This window comes from Takifugu rubripes, chromosome 13, assembly GCF_901000725.2.
Source record: "Takifugu rubripes chromosome 13, fTakRub1.2, whole genome shotgun sequence".
Taxonomy (NCBI): Eukaryota; Metazoa; Chordata; class Actinopteri; order Tetraodontiformes; family Tetraodontidae; genus Takifugu; species Takifugu rubripes.
In genome coordinates, this window is record NC_042297.1 from 10,448,526 (window position 1) to 10,462,793 (window position 14,268).

Genomic DNA, 14,268 nt, shown 5'->3' on the forward strand with positions numbered 1-14,268 from the left:
TATTACAACAGGACAAAATAACTTTACAATACTTTACACCGATTCATTCATCTTGTGTGTATTTTCACTGAAAACAATCAGGGAATTCTGTGGCCGTTCGTTTTCACTGCGATTGTATCAACACGTGCCGTACCCTCGTTCCTCGGTCTGCTTGTGGACGTAGGCCAGTATGTCAGCAGCGCGGCCAGTCCCCTCACACACCACCACTGGGACAGGAGGACTCTCCTGGAGGTACTCAAGCACCGTCAGGATCACATTGGGACCCCCCTCAAAGATCAGGGCCACAACAGGAACGCCCTGACCAATACCTAAGAAGAGGGAGGAGATACGAAGCGTTACATTCTCTTTTTCCTCCAGCAGAACCAAACTCACAACCGCTCCACCCAAGTGTGTTTGTCAGGGGGTGTCGTGATAATGGCCAGTGTGCAGTTATCATTCAGTTACCACCACACACCCTGAGTTAATGGTTGCAAACTGAAGTTCAGTCTCGTCTAAAAGGTTTGTCAGGATGGTTCGCTGTTACAATTAAAGACGCCAACACACACACACACAAATATGTTTACTGGTTTTACTGGCTGTACTTCCACAGCCTAACTTCCTGAACCTGGTTCGATATTGATACACCGATGGTGCTTCCACAGACATACAATATGTTACTTAATACCCCTCCCCCAAAAAACATCAGTTAGAGAGTTAAGTTTGTAGAACATATTTTAATACTGAACGCACACACAACCTTGCTTAATTACTTTAAATTAATTGTTGTCCTGGTTATCTTGTGCTTAAATGATCTGGATTGCAGGCAAGTATGTAGAATTATCAATGTATCAAAACAAGACTCAATTAGACGACTTTAAAAAGCCCTCAATTCCAAAAAGTGTTTCCCTTTGACGTCATTAATTTCAACCATTTTAACCTCCAAGACTGTTATTTTGGCTATAAGAAGACGTAATTAGGGTCCTGTTTTTTGGCTTTGTTAGTCAAATGTCGTCACTGCATTAGCTCAGCAGATCTAGAGTGTTTTTGCGGATGTCATGTTAAACCTCTGGAAGCACGCAAACAAAGAAAATTGCTGTGCCCTGCTTTAAAAGGCTGGTTTTACTCACGCGCATGGATCCTTTGAAGGTTGATGTGTTTCTCTAGTTGCCGTCGCAGGTTGACCTCGGCACCATACTTGCCCACGGTCCCGTCGTCCACCAGGAGGAAATGGGAATGGAGACTGTTGAGAACATTTAGTTTGCTGAGCGGATTCAGCAGCGTCTGATACGGAGCAATAATCTGAAGGAGGAAAGGGAACAGCAGGGAAAACCAAAAATTAGTGACATTCTTAATTAGACCAGGCAATAAATGCAACAATATGAAGTTGCAACTCACGTCTCTGCCGATGAGATCGTTCCTGTTCTCGATGACTCCCCAGGGTGCGATCCCAATAGTGCAAATTTTCTTTGAGGATCTTGAGAAGTGCTCTTTGAGAGCATCCCCCACATGCTTTGCCACTCCTGTCGGCAGCAGCAATGGTCCAAATTATTTCTTCATGTAGAATTAATGTTTCTTTTCACAGAATTATTGCTGGCTAACCTTCCACACACACACCATGCCCAGTTCTGAACAATGAATAAAAATATCCAGGGCAATTAAAAGACCAAAGCCGGTAAAATATCAAGCATGAAGCTACATCAGGTACTTGATGTTATTCCTGCGGGTGACTCGGACACCGCACTTGACAGCTAATGGATCTCAGATACTAAAGAGCCATGCTAAAGCAGGGGAGACCGGTCTCGGTGCCAAAGTCATTTAAAGTAATCACTGGTCTGGGTAATTGACCCTTGTGAGCAATGATTTAAACACTATGATCAGACCACATCATCTCCACACCGTGCTGTGGCTGCAGACACAACTCAGCTCGGACACAGAGCTAAATGACATGCTGGGAACCTGGTATTAAACCATATGCCTTATCAGCATTTCGCCCTGATGGTGGTTATCCATGTGTTTGTGTAGGGTTGTGTACAAGTTAAGACAGTCGGGAAAAGAATGCCCGATTAGCTTCCGTATCCATTTAATAACAACACTGGTGATTCCTCAATACACACAGTAAAAGTTAAGTTATAAAGCTGTCAGTTTTTTAAAATACTTCCAATATACAAAGTGTATCTTTCCTTTAAAAAAAACAAAAAACAGATCTAAACCAATTATAAACTTCCATTTAGTTTAACCTCTCTCAGTTATGCATTGTTCTCCCCAAAAACAATCCACCCACCCAGGTTCTAGCGCAGTAACAAGATGGTAAAAGGGCACATACCGGTGTTGACCCCTCCGGTGAGGATCCAGGCCCCGGTGGTGACCGCAGCATTGATGAGACCTTTGCCCACCACCTGCTTGATGCGTGGGTGCAGCTCAAAGTTCTGAACTCCTCCGTGGACAGAGATGAGAATCTTTGGGAGTTCCATTTGCCATTCTTTCAGCATCAGCCGCAGAATGCACTCTGGCCGCGTGTCGTAGGACAAACGCACATACTGGTGTTTGGACATGGGGAGAAATCACGTCAACAGAACACAAAGCAAAGGCACAACTACAGTCTGCTGCGTTGGTTTTGATGAAATTAAAATAATTTCCAAATTACATTTCTAATCTTGTTTTCCCCAGCAGCAGTGTGCTTAAGAAAACAACTGTAACCGGTGAATGTAAAACTTGGCACCTCTTTAAGTTCACACATCAGCAGTGGAGAATTTGACCTCCTACCTTGGCTCTGTATGAATGAGACCCTCCCTGGAAGTTGATGACACCATAGGCGTCAGTAGGGCTCGCTTCTGTGTGTTTTTCCACTGACCATTCCTCAGCCGCTGAAGTGGACAGGCCGGTGTTTTCACCCAGCTTCACATCCGAGTATTTTGAGGCCAAGCTGGCTGTGAAGCCAACATGCTGCCTGACCAGGCGTCCACAGCAGCACCTGGAGCAGGGAACAGAATTGCTTTTAATTCATACCTCCTACTTATCACAGCAACAAAGATACAGGACTGTTGGGAGGGGGGGGGGGGGGGGGGGGGACAAACAGCAACAATAATTACGAGCCCGGCATTATTCTCAGCACAATAATGACCCGACGCTTCAAAAGGAGGGAGGCAAATATTCAGGGTCGACTTTTCTAATGCTTGTTGGCAGATCTGTTCTACTCATCTTTCTTCAACTGTTTACACTTCTGACATCCCAGCCAAATCTGAGGCCCAGTCAGCTATTGCAGCAGCAGCGATATCATGTTTGGCTCTTACACATGTTGCATAACGCATACAGTAGCAGAGCCGATACCATTAGATACTGGCTCTATAAGTCTACTGGAAAACAGAACACAGCTGGAGAGGATATTTTTAAATAAGGTATATTCTGAATAGGTTCATTAGCAACAGCTGGGGCATTCAGCTTACTACAAATGTTTAAAAATATCATTTTAGCAATATTGTTTAAAATTCTTTTGAGTTATTTGTATGCGCTTCAAGGCATTATGTTAAAGAGTCAATGTGCATCCTGACACTCGAGACCTCAAAGTTAATGGTTTCCTGGGGAGGGCTGCTGCTGTGTGGAGCTGCAATGTAAAACAGTTCGGAGGCAGACCTTTTCTGGTGTAAAGTAACCCATTAGCAGGAATTCTTTCAGGCTTATCCTGTCAGGTAATAAAGATTTAGCACAACAAAAGACCAAACGGGTGCTTACCGGACTAGCTGTTGGCAGACCTGGCATCCTGGAAGGCATCTAGAAGAAGTTCACAGGAACAGATTTCATTTAAATGTGGAGGGCATTTGCAAATACAATAAAGACATGCTAATGTAACCTGGTGAGAACAACATTCCCAGTAGACATTTGAGGACATTTAGGAAGGTTATCAGTCAGCTAGGCAGCCAGGATAGATTGGTCTTTAACCAGGACAGAAACCTGCCGAGGGCACTCTCTTTCTCATTGACCGGACTCATGCAGGTCATTGAACAGTGATAAATGGACCCATGTTCACCAACACGTCTCAATTATCTTTGAGAAATATCACGTACTGCAGTTATGGAAGAAAACCCTGCAAATTATTGATGCAAAGGAAAACACAACTGAAAAGGAAAACTGGATCAATGGGAGTTTATAGGAGAAGAGGAATGTTTGTAAAAGGATAACCAAGAACAACACAGAGGTAAACATACATGCAGTTGGGCAGGAATCCTATTCTTTTCATTTTTTAGAGTTTCTTTTATAATTGAACAGCACCCAGGGCAAATATGAATACGAATGGGACTTCACCGAGCCTTCTAAGCTTCCAAACCCAAAAGGAACAATAAGGAATAAAAGAGGAATTCCATCACAAAGACTGACAAACGTCGATGCGTTCAAAAGATTCATCACTGGTCTTCCCTTTTAACGCTGTAATCATAGTGACAGACATAAACACAGAAAGTATACAGAAACAGACTCATTTACTCTTAGCGGAGCGGTGGTTAAGGTCTGGGCCTTCTTTAACACACACCGTGTAATTACATCGTGTCCATGGTAATCACCACTAGAGAGAATGCAGAAGGTCTGAGCCCATACCTGTGGGGGTCCTTTGACACTGGAAGTATGTACACGCATTCCCTCTTGCTGAAAGTGCTTTCTATCCAGGGTTTCTTGGACTGCGGACAAAGAGAATAAGTGACCTGATGTGAGGGACAGCAGCTGATCTGATTTGTGTTGTTCAGATACATTCAGTGCAGTTTCAGGCAGATTTCACAACAGAGCAAGTCAAAATTCAAAGGGCACGTGAAAAATGTTTTATTAAATAAGAACATTTCAGAGGAAATGCAGCCGACAATGTTGCCATGTTATTACCGGCAGTAAAACTGTATCACTGCCCCCAAAACAAGGATTTGTGTCAGGGGAATTTTCATTTAATGCCCCATGCCTTATTGTTCCGCCAGCACAGCCACGAAGGATTAGCACCATTAATCCCTCCAAGCATGGGGGCCAATTTCATGAACTGGCGGCAAACACTGTCACCCGCCTTCTGCAACAAAGAGCTTCAACAATTCCTAAAACTCACACAATGGTATTATTCCAAGGGGTGACGGAAAAGCTGTGAACCGGGCAGCTCATATCTTATTTTCTGCGGCGTCCGCGGCAACAACAAACGCTCCCCGACAGCCAAAGTTTCCACACAGAAACAGCCGGGAGAGAGTGTGACATTTTACCTTCTCTTCCTGTGCTATTACCACTGATGATTAGTGTAATTACCTGTTAAAATGGCTATTAGTAAACCTTTAATCTGAATTCTCTAGAGACCAAAAGCAACTTAAAGTTGTTTTTCTTTTGTTTGGAAAATGACACTAAAACCAAAAGCGGTTTTCCTACAGTGGAGACTCTGACGAGATCACACATGGCAGCTCAACGCACTTCTCCCACACAAATATCTACAGGCGACGCCACAGCCTGATGGATGCCACTGAGTATGTACCTGGACGTCCTCCTCTTCGTCCCTCTGTTTAAGACTTTTGTACAAGAACATGTCGAGGCTCCTCCGTGCATCTCCAGACCAAACCACAGTTACCGCAGCCTCCTCCTGAGCGGCGGACCATCAGCAGCTCATCACTGCACTCCTCAAAGGCTCCGACTCTTGGGAGACCTGAACTCCGGGTCCACGCAGGAGTCAAAGTCTAGAGTTGACTCACGGATCCGGCCGGAGTTAAAAGCTGAGTGATCAGCGAGAGTTCGGCTCTTACAGACTCCATCCACTGTTAATATGTAAGAAGTCTCTCTTGGGGCAGATGAATGTGTCTGAGACCAACTAGATATTATACTGCAGAGGAAGAGCCCAGGGAGGCGGGGTGCGACAGGATTAAAGGATGGGCAGAGGCCTCAATGATATATACCTAGTTGGCTACTGAAGACACTAACGACTGTGATTCATCCCACACACGCACGAAACCTTCCCACCGACGCCGGCACCACTGATTATACTTTCTTATTCTCACAGCAGCGCTGGAGGACAGTTAGGGAAACCTGGAAACAATCAACAAAAGCCTCAAAATGGTGGATTCACTTCATTTCATTTTAAAGTTGATCATTAGAACAAGTGTCCTAAAACATGCAAAGTTAAAGTTTTCGCACTCTCTCAATGCTGATCAAGGATTTAGAATGATACCTAAAATGTAAATATAGACATTCACATTCGACCTGATCAAACGTGCGATGACAAATGTCGTTACAATGGCCGAATCAACCATGATGAGCATTGATTGGATGGTTTCTGCTCAGACAGAAACCATCAGGAGCTCTGCTGGTTTCAAACAGCAAGTCAGACCTAAAGATCTAAACTTTGAATTTCTCCAGCCTCTTATCTAACGTTCAAACATGGCAGCGTGACTTCTGCCAGGAAGTGAGCAAGCACACAGTATTTCACAAATTTCAAACAACCAGCTTTGTCCGTTCGGTTAGAGTTAGCCACCTGATCAGCGGACGAGCTCTAATTTGGCGTATTAGTGATCCAGCACCTATTAACAGTGATAAAAGTCAAAGCTAATGAGTTAAAAGAGGTCTAAGTCAGTCAGGCACTGTTAGGTTTGGCTGCGGTTGCAGCTCTGGTTAAATGGAAAACTGTCCTCATCTCAGACTACGAGTACGGAAGGGAAACGGATTCACTGGCCCGCGTACGTCAACTTTAGAGGGGTGATACACCCTCTTCAGGTCTGCATCTTTTACCAAATGGTGTCACAGAACAAATAACTGACAAGTCAGATTGGACTTCCCCCAGGAGTGAAGAGTGGTGCACCAGTGACGCTTTAGGTGCAGACATAGTTAAACACATTATGCGGGCGTGGTGGTCTGACTAAAACAGCTCTACAATATTTACTTTAAGTCTGGGATTAGTCAGACTAACATAATAAATTGACTTATTTGAACATCATGTGGTGTAGCGCCACTAAGTTGCTGCTTGCAGAAGATAAAGAGGTATCAACTCAAGATATAGGAAACATCACGAGTGCTGGAGTCTCTCTTTTAGTGGAACTACATTCAGTTTGTCCATGCTTTGTCGACATCAATGCTAACGAGTAAAAAAGGGCTCATATTGTACCCGGACGACAACAGTATTTAAAGTAAACAGCCCATTGGAGCTAGAACTACATAAATGCATCAACATATAAAGTGTTGCATTCTGGGAGAATGCTTTGGACAGAAACACAGGGTCATGTCGATCCGACAGGATTGTTTGGGAGGATACGGCGTTGCTGTACCCAGTTAACCTGTAACCATGGCACCTGAGAATGTTAGGCAACAAAAGACTCGATCACATTACAGCCCCTGCCAACACACACATGCGCACACACACACACACAAACACACCCTCTCTCTTCCTTTCTAGTCTCTTTATCTGACTTTAAAAGTTGTATGACTGTTGTTCACGCACAGATACACACACACGTGCACACACATGCACACACAACTCCACTGGAGCTCTTCCTTCCCTCCCTTTTCACCGGTGCTACGATGTAACTATTCCACCCACCACTCCCGCCTGACGAAGTTCTGGGAGCGATAACATCGAGCTTGGCAAGGGCTAGTATAACTTTAAAAAAGGATGTGGGAATTATTTGACTATCAGCAGCACAATGTTTTAGAGTGAAAGAGCAGATGTTCACCAATATGTTCCTCTTAAATTGTAGTTGAACTATAATGACCTCGGGCCTCCCACCTCAGCCACATTCACAGGGGATCAGTCTCACCTGGAGTCCTCCTGAAATGGAGGAATAACCCCCCACATCCGAGGTTAGGCATTTGCATGAGCTCAGCACTGCCTGTAGGTTTGCTCGAATTCACCAACATTACGGCCTAGATATGACGTCAAAGCCCCGTCTAACATATATTCATCTTCCTGCTACTGAAAAACAACAACATGTTAGAGTTTAATTACTGTGTAGATTCAAATGGTGCCCAATTATCGTTTTTGTTTGTCCTTTAGGTACATGGGCCTCCAAAAGGAGCCCCCCCGAACCAAAAACAGGGTCAAAACAAGACTTTTCTCTTTGAGTGTCACGTAAAACGACCAAAGGTCACAGGGGTAGAACCAACAGAATGGATGTGCTTTGGAGTACTGCATCTAATATTTTAAGAAATGTCTGATAATTATAGAAAACAGATTATATCGATATTATCTGAGCGTCAGATGCTTTGAAGGCACTCAGCTGAGACAGAATGACTCAGTAATTTCCATTAACTCCATCTAAGGACCATCTACTAACACTAACACATTATGCCTTTCTATACTAAATACACACTGCTCAAAAATATTAGAGGAACACTTTTTAATCAGAGTATAGCAACCTATCAGTCAAACTTCTGGGATATTGATCTGGTCAGTTAAGGAGCAGAGGGGGTTGTTAATCAGTTTCTGCTGCTTTGTTGTTAATGAAATCAACAACAGGTGCATCAGAGGGGCAACAATGAGACGGCCCCCAAAACAGGAATGGCTTTCCAGGTTGAGGCCACTGATACTTTTTTCCCTCCTCATCTCTTTTGGCTGATTTTTTACTGACTGACTTTCTCTTGCTGTAGTTCAGGGGTGGGGAACCCCCGGCCTCCGGGCCGTATACGGCCTCCGGGACCATTTCTACCGGCCCGCAACGCAATAAGATTTTTATATTTTATATGTGCACTTATACAGTGGGACCGTTCGCTAAACTCCGCGAGCTGCGAGTAGCAGCGGTAGCGTATTTTAGCCTTTCGTATCCTGAAATTTCTTTCGTAACAAGAGGAAATATTTTCCCGTTTTCTGAGACAAAACGGACGGTTATGTTATGTCCGAGACAAGGTCAGGGTCAGTGAACACAGCATGTGATGTACGTAGTGGGCTGGACTGATTGACACGGACGAAAAATGCATAGCGAAACACGCTAAACTCGACGAGTTGAAAGGACAGATGAGTTTGGATAAAATTAATGCTCTTCGTCGGAGTTTGGAGGCTCAACAAGCAGCTTTCACACGACGATGTACCGACAGAGAGAATATTACGCGTGCAAGTTTTGTGGTGAGTGAATTAATAGCCACGAAGCTGAAACCTCACGCCGAAGGAGAGTTCGTGAACGTGCCTCGTAGCCGCTGCTGAGGCGCTCGCGCCGGACAAAGTAAAATTGTTTCAAAGCGTGAATTTTTTTTCGTGAATAACTATTGAACTAAGACATATATTGTTATGATTCCAGTGGCTAACGGTATGTTTTTATGGTCAAGGAATCTAAATATGAGACTTAGTAACACAGTGGTTATAGACTTTTTTTTGTCTTTTTTTTTGCATCCCTAGGTATGTGTTCATAATAGTATGGCCCTCGGAGGACTTTATAAAAATTGAAATGGCCCTCGATATGAAAAAGGTTCCCCACCCCTGCTGTAGTTCTTCATTTGGCTTGGATCAACATCTGTTAATAGCATGGTGCGGTACCTGGACGCTACAGAGGTTGCACAGGTAGTCCAACTCCTCCAGGATGGCACATCAATACGTGCCATTGCAAGAAGGTTTGCTGTGTCTCCCAGCACAGTCTCAAGAGCATGGAGGAGACTCCAGGAGACAGGTGGTTACTCCAGGAGAGCTGGACAGTAGTGATGGGACGAGCGACACTGGTGCGTCAACACTGTGCCGAGAGCTCAAGAGTGAAACCCCATATCGGTGCGTGTATCGCTTTAAGAAAGAATCACGTGACCGATACAATAATTGTATCGTTTGGATGTGCCGCTCCAAAGTGTGTTTATAAGGAAACAAACTGTATCGACATGTCGTGGGTTTGTTGGATGGAGTTTTGCAGTTGCATGATTATGGATCGTTCTAAGAAGTTTTCCCCAGTGTGGAATAATTTTGATCTTGTGACTCCAAACAAGGGAAATATTTTTCTCCTTTGAGCATTGTTTACTGTTGTATACAATTTTTAACGGTGGCGCTTTATCAGTTTATCAAGTGAATGACCTGTGATACATATGATAGTCAAGTCAAGAGCCTTACAGTTGCTTTATTGATTTTATAGGGTGTCTATTTTTTTAACAAGTGAATGCAAGGCGCCACCTTAGTCTTTACTCTGTTCTAGTAAGAGGTTTGAATTGTTTGTAACTTTTTATGTTATTGTAGGTGAAGTGTCGGCTCTGCTCCACTCCACAGAGCTCTCTTACATCAATAAGAGCACTTCATCAATGCTGAGGCATTATAGAGCTCGGCATGGCAATGAAGAATTGGCAGATACTCGTGACAGAACCAGAAAACATATCCACATCTGCATCAACTTGCACTTAAAACTCTCTGCTCACCATCGTCATCTGCACCGTGTGAAAGAGTATTTTCTAAGGCTGGGGAGCTGGTGTCTAAGAGGAGAAATCGCCTCCAAAAACTTTTGTTTCCCAATAAAAATTCATAAACTAATCACTTTTTTGTATTATTTCATATGATTTAACAGTTAAGTTAACAAAGAATGTGTGTACATAAGTAAGAAATTGTAACTCTGAATTGTAACTCAAATTTGCTATATTTTACATACCAACTCAGTTTAGCAAACAAGGAATTCCTTTACCTGCAATCATTTTATAACTACTGCAGGGGTCACTATCGGGTGACCAACACAGTATCAATACAGTGCCGACACAGTTTGTGTAGTGTGTCAATACACTCCTTGAGGTATCATCGTCCCATCACTACTGGACAGGGCCGTAGAAGGTCCTTAAACCCTCAGCAGGATCGGTATCTGCTCCTTTGTGCAAGGAGGAACAGGATGAGCACTGCCAGAGCCCTACAAAATGACCTCCACCAGGCCACTGGTGTGAATGTTTCTGACCAAACAATCAGAAACAGGCTCCATGAGGGCGGCCTGAGGGCCTGACGTACTGTAGTGGGCCCTGTGCTCACTGCCCGGCACCATAAAGCTCGATTGGCATTTGCCATAGACCACCAGAATTGGCAACTATGCCACTGGCGCCCTGTGCTCTTCACCGCTGAGAGCAGGTTCAACCTGAGCACATGAGACAGATGTGAAAGGGTCTGGAGATGCTGTGGAGAACGTTATGGTGCCTGCAACATCATTCAGCATGACTGGTTTGGTGGTGGGTCAGTGATGGTCTGGGGAGGCATATCCCTGGAAGGACGCACAGACCTCTACAGGTTAGATGATGGCACCCTGACTGCTATTAGGTGATGAAATCCTTCGGGATGAAATCCTGGGACCTGTTGTCAGAACCTACGCTGGTGCAGTGGGACCTGGGTTCCTCCTGGTCCATGACAATGCCTGACCTCATGTGGCTAGGATGAAGGAAGGCCCCCACGTTCACCTGACCTAAACCCAATAGAACACCTCTGGGACATTATGTTTAGGTCCATCCGGTGCCGCCAGGTTGATCCTCAGACTGTCCAGGAGCTCAGTGATGCCCTGGTCCAGATCTGGGAGGAGATCCCCCCAGGACACCATTGGTCGTCTCATCAGGAGCCCCGACGTTGTCAGGCATGCGCACAAGCAGGTGGGGGCCACACAAACTACTGAGAATCATTTTGAGTTGCTACAATAACATTTTGGCAAAATGGACCCGTCTGCTACATCATTTTTCACTTTCATTTTTGGGCTGTCTTTGATTTCCCCCCTCTATAGGTTGATCATTTTCATTCCTATCAAATTATGTGGCATCATTTTGTTACTAATACATCACCTACTTTTTAACCAGGAAAGATAATCAAGATCACCCCCCACCCCCCCCACCCCCCGGGTTTAGATCTGACGTGTTTTCGAAGTGTTCCTCTAATTTTTTGGAGCAGTATATTTTAACCTGAAGTCTATCTTTCCATTCATTAGCATGCTAGCCTCACCGGAATAAAAGATTCGAGTTTAGATAAGATCCTTCTTTATGTCTTAGGATCCCCATTAGCATCGGCTAGTCTTCCTGCTGTCCCAGATACATTCAATATCCACATTTTCATTCTCCCTTACATGCAACAAACGTTATACTTTGAGTAACAGTTGCCAAAACACAGGAAAGTCTAAAAGCCTTCATTTGACAGACATCACAAATTTACAAAGTCCCTTAACGTCACTCAGATTTCAATCTGTACTTCAGTAATACCTAAAATATAATATTAACACACAAAAATCACAATAATAAGCACTGACTGAAGTTCCCTTATCCATTAAATTCTAAGTGATAGTGTTTTAACAGCCTTTTAAACAGATCTTTAGTACTTTCATGAGCAATATGAACAGCTGAGACCTCCAGCCGACCATAGTTCTGGACAGAACTGTTCTCTGTATCACACCCATCTCTCTCGGCAACACAAACCTCCTTTCTGATGCACTCTATCGATAGCTATGTTGAGCACAACGGGAGACTCATCTTTCATACAGTAATTTGAGCGCTCGTGTCACAAGTGAATTTCTTGGAAAATGTAATAAAGCATAGGTAAACCTATAGAGTATCGTGCAAGGCGGCTTTACAAGAACAGGCTACAGCGGCTTTATTTTGAGCTACTTCACTGAAATATCAAGCTAAAGGACAATGATCAAGTTGCAACAAAGCCAAAGTTTGTTGAAAATTACAGCCTCAATTTGTAATTATTATCCAAAGTTACACTCAGCACTTAAAACTTAGCAGTCATTGCAGTCATGAGACCCACGTGACGCCCCCCCGCTCTCTCACATACCTCCTCCAGACACGGCTCTGAAAGCATGCGGTGGGACGGCTGATGCCCTGCCGGCCGACACGTACACACCTCCAAGCAGCTGCGTAGCACAAATGTAAAGCACGTGACGGCCGTCCTTCTCCATCTTGGGGTGCTGACGGAGCCAGCGGGGCCTCGGGCTGAACCACTATGGTGACTGTCGCAGGGATGCCGAGTTCAGGGCTCAATATGGCCCCGACCTTCAGACATACGTGTACCTCCTGCTGCCTGTGCCAGCACAACACGGATGCTCCCCAGTACGGTTTATTCAGATGACTCTTGTCTGCATGTGAAACAACAGGAGCCTGGTAGAGATGATGGCATACCCACCAAAGAGGACTTAAGTATTGGCTGGATCATGAGCTCATCCATCAAACGCATCACGTTAATCACGTCTGAACGAAACCGTCCTCATCCACCTGCTTGCTGCATGCCCAGTATGTGTAAACTGGCCAGGATTTAGTTTCCTTCCCAACCTGAATAATATTCTCACCATTCTAAAACCTCCTTTCATACACAAAACAAGCAGAACAGGACAGATTTTCCTGAAACCCCAGTTTGGGACAGCTAGAGAACTTTATCAGCCATCTTCACATTAGCGTGTGTGTAATGCAAATAGATAAACGCCAAGAGAAGAGGCCAAGAAATGCATGTCACAGCTACAAACACACACACAAACACACACCGCGAGTGCTCAAGCCTGTTCTGGATGTCAGATAAGTGCTTAAAGCCCATAGCACTCAGAGAATTAAACCTTGAGCGGATGGCCAAAGGCACCACCATCCAAGAGGAAGCAGACCGGCGTACATTAATCACAGTTTTATTCTTGACTCGGCTGGGTAGTTCAGCATCGCAGTCAGCAGCAGCCCCAGAGTGTCTCTCATCCACTCTTAAGCTGCTGCATGTGACCAGCCCATGGGAAATGTCAGAGTTCTGCACTATGGCCAAAGATGGGCTCTGGATCCACTGGCATCACCACAATATGGCCAATATAACATATACTGGTGTCATCTTCAGACATCGTCGTTCTGCATTTGCTGGCTGTATAAAACACAGTATGGTGATGTTTTTAAAGTTTTTAAAAGGCAAGGACAGACTTAAAGGGGGGAAAAGATGATTTTTGCCTGAGTAAAATGGAAAACCTTCAAGGTCTTATTTATTCCACTCCACCTAATCTCACCATCTGATCCAATTTTCCATGCAAAAGTGCACACAAAACAACACATTTTATCTTAGACTGCAAGATTCTCCCCCTCAACTGCAATTAATATCAACTACTGTTTCATCTGGTTATTTTTATTCATACTATCTATGATAGTATCTATCAATGAGGAAAAGTTACGATCATGTCAATACTAGCTAGCAAAGCAGCTTTTGTTCCAGATGATTTTTCACCTTAATTGCATCGATGAGGTCACAGATGGAATGAGAATTTTGATTTGGACATGTTAAAAACAAAAAATGATGTTCTGGAGTTGAACAGCCGTCTGCACCCGTCTGCCGGTGGCGTTTACCTGCCGTTGGTGATAACAGCGGCTCCAGCAGGGAGACCACCGTTTCTGATGAATGTCAACAACTGGGAGGTCCAT

At 44.3% G+C, this 14,268-nt stretch overlaps 1 protein-coding gene across 3 annotated transcripts in view; it reads right to left on the bottom strand.

Annotated features, from left to right (window-relative positions):
* Positions 1–14,268, bottom strand: part of trpm7 (transient receptor potential cation channel, subfamily M, member 7) — a 32,730-nt gene that overhangs the window by 17,201 nt on the left and 1,261 nt on the right. Inside the window, exons 1-8 of one of the 3 annotated variants that reach the window (XM_029846299.1) lie at positions 5,465–5,835; positions 4,567–4,646; positions 3,709–3,747; positions 2,743–2,950; positions 2,303–2,516; positions 1,375–1,499; positions 1,107–1,278; positions 134–308 (exon numbers count right to left, since the gene is read on the bottom strand). In XM_029846299.1, coding sequence (XP_029702159.1) covers positions 134–308; positions 1,107–1,278; positions 1,375–1,499; positions 2,303–2,516; positions 2,743–2,950; positions 3,709–3,747; positions 4,567–4,646; positions 5,465–5,515 — 1,064 coding nt within the window. In that variant the 5' untranslated portion in view covers positions 5,516–5,835. Of the gene's footprint in view, positions 1–133; positions 309–1,106; positions 1,279–1,374; positions 1,500–2,302; positions 2,517–2,742; positions 2,951–3,708; positions 3,748–4,566; positions 4,647–5,464; positions 5,849–14,268 lie in introns of those variants that run through there. The other 2 variants (XM_029846301.1, XM_011609713.2) reach the window with 2 other exon arrangements.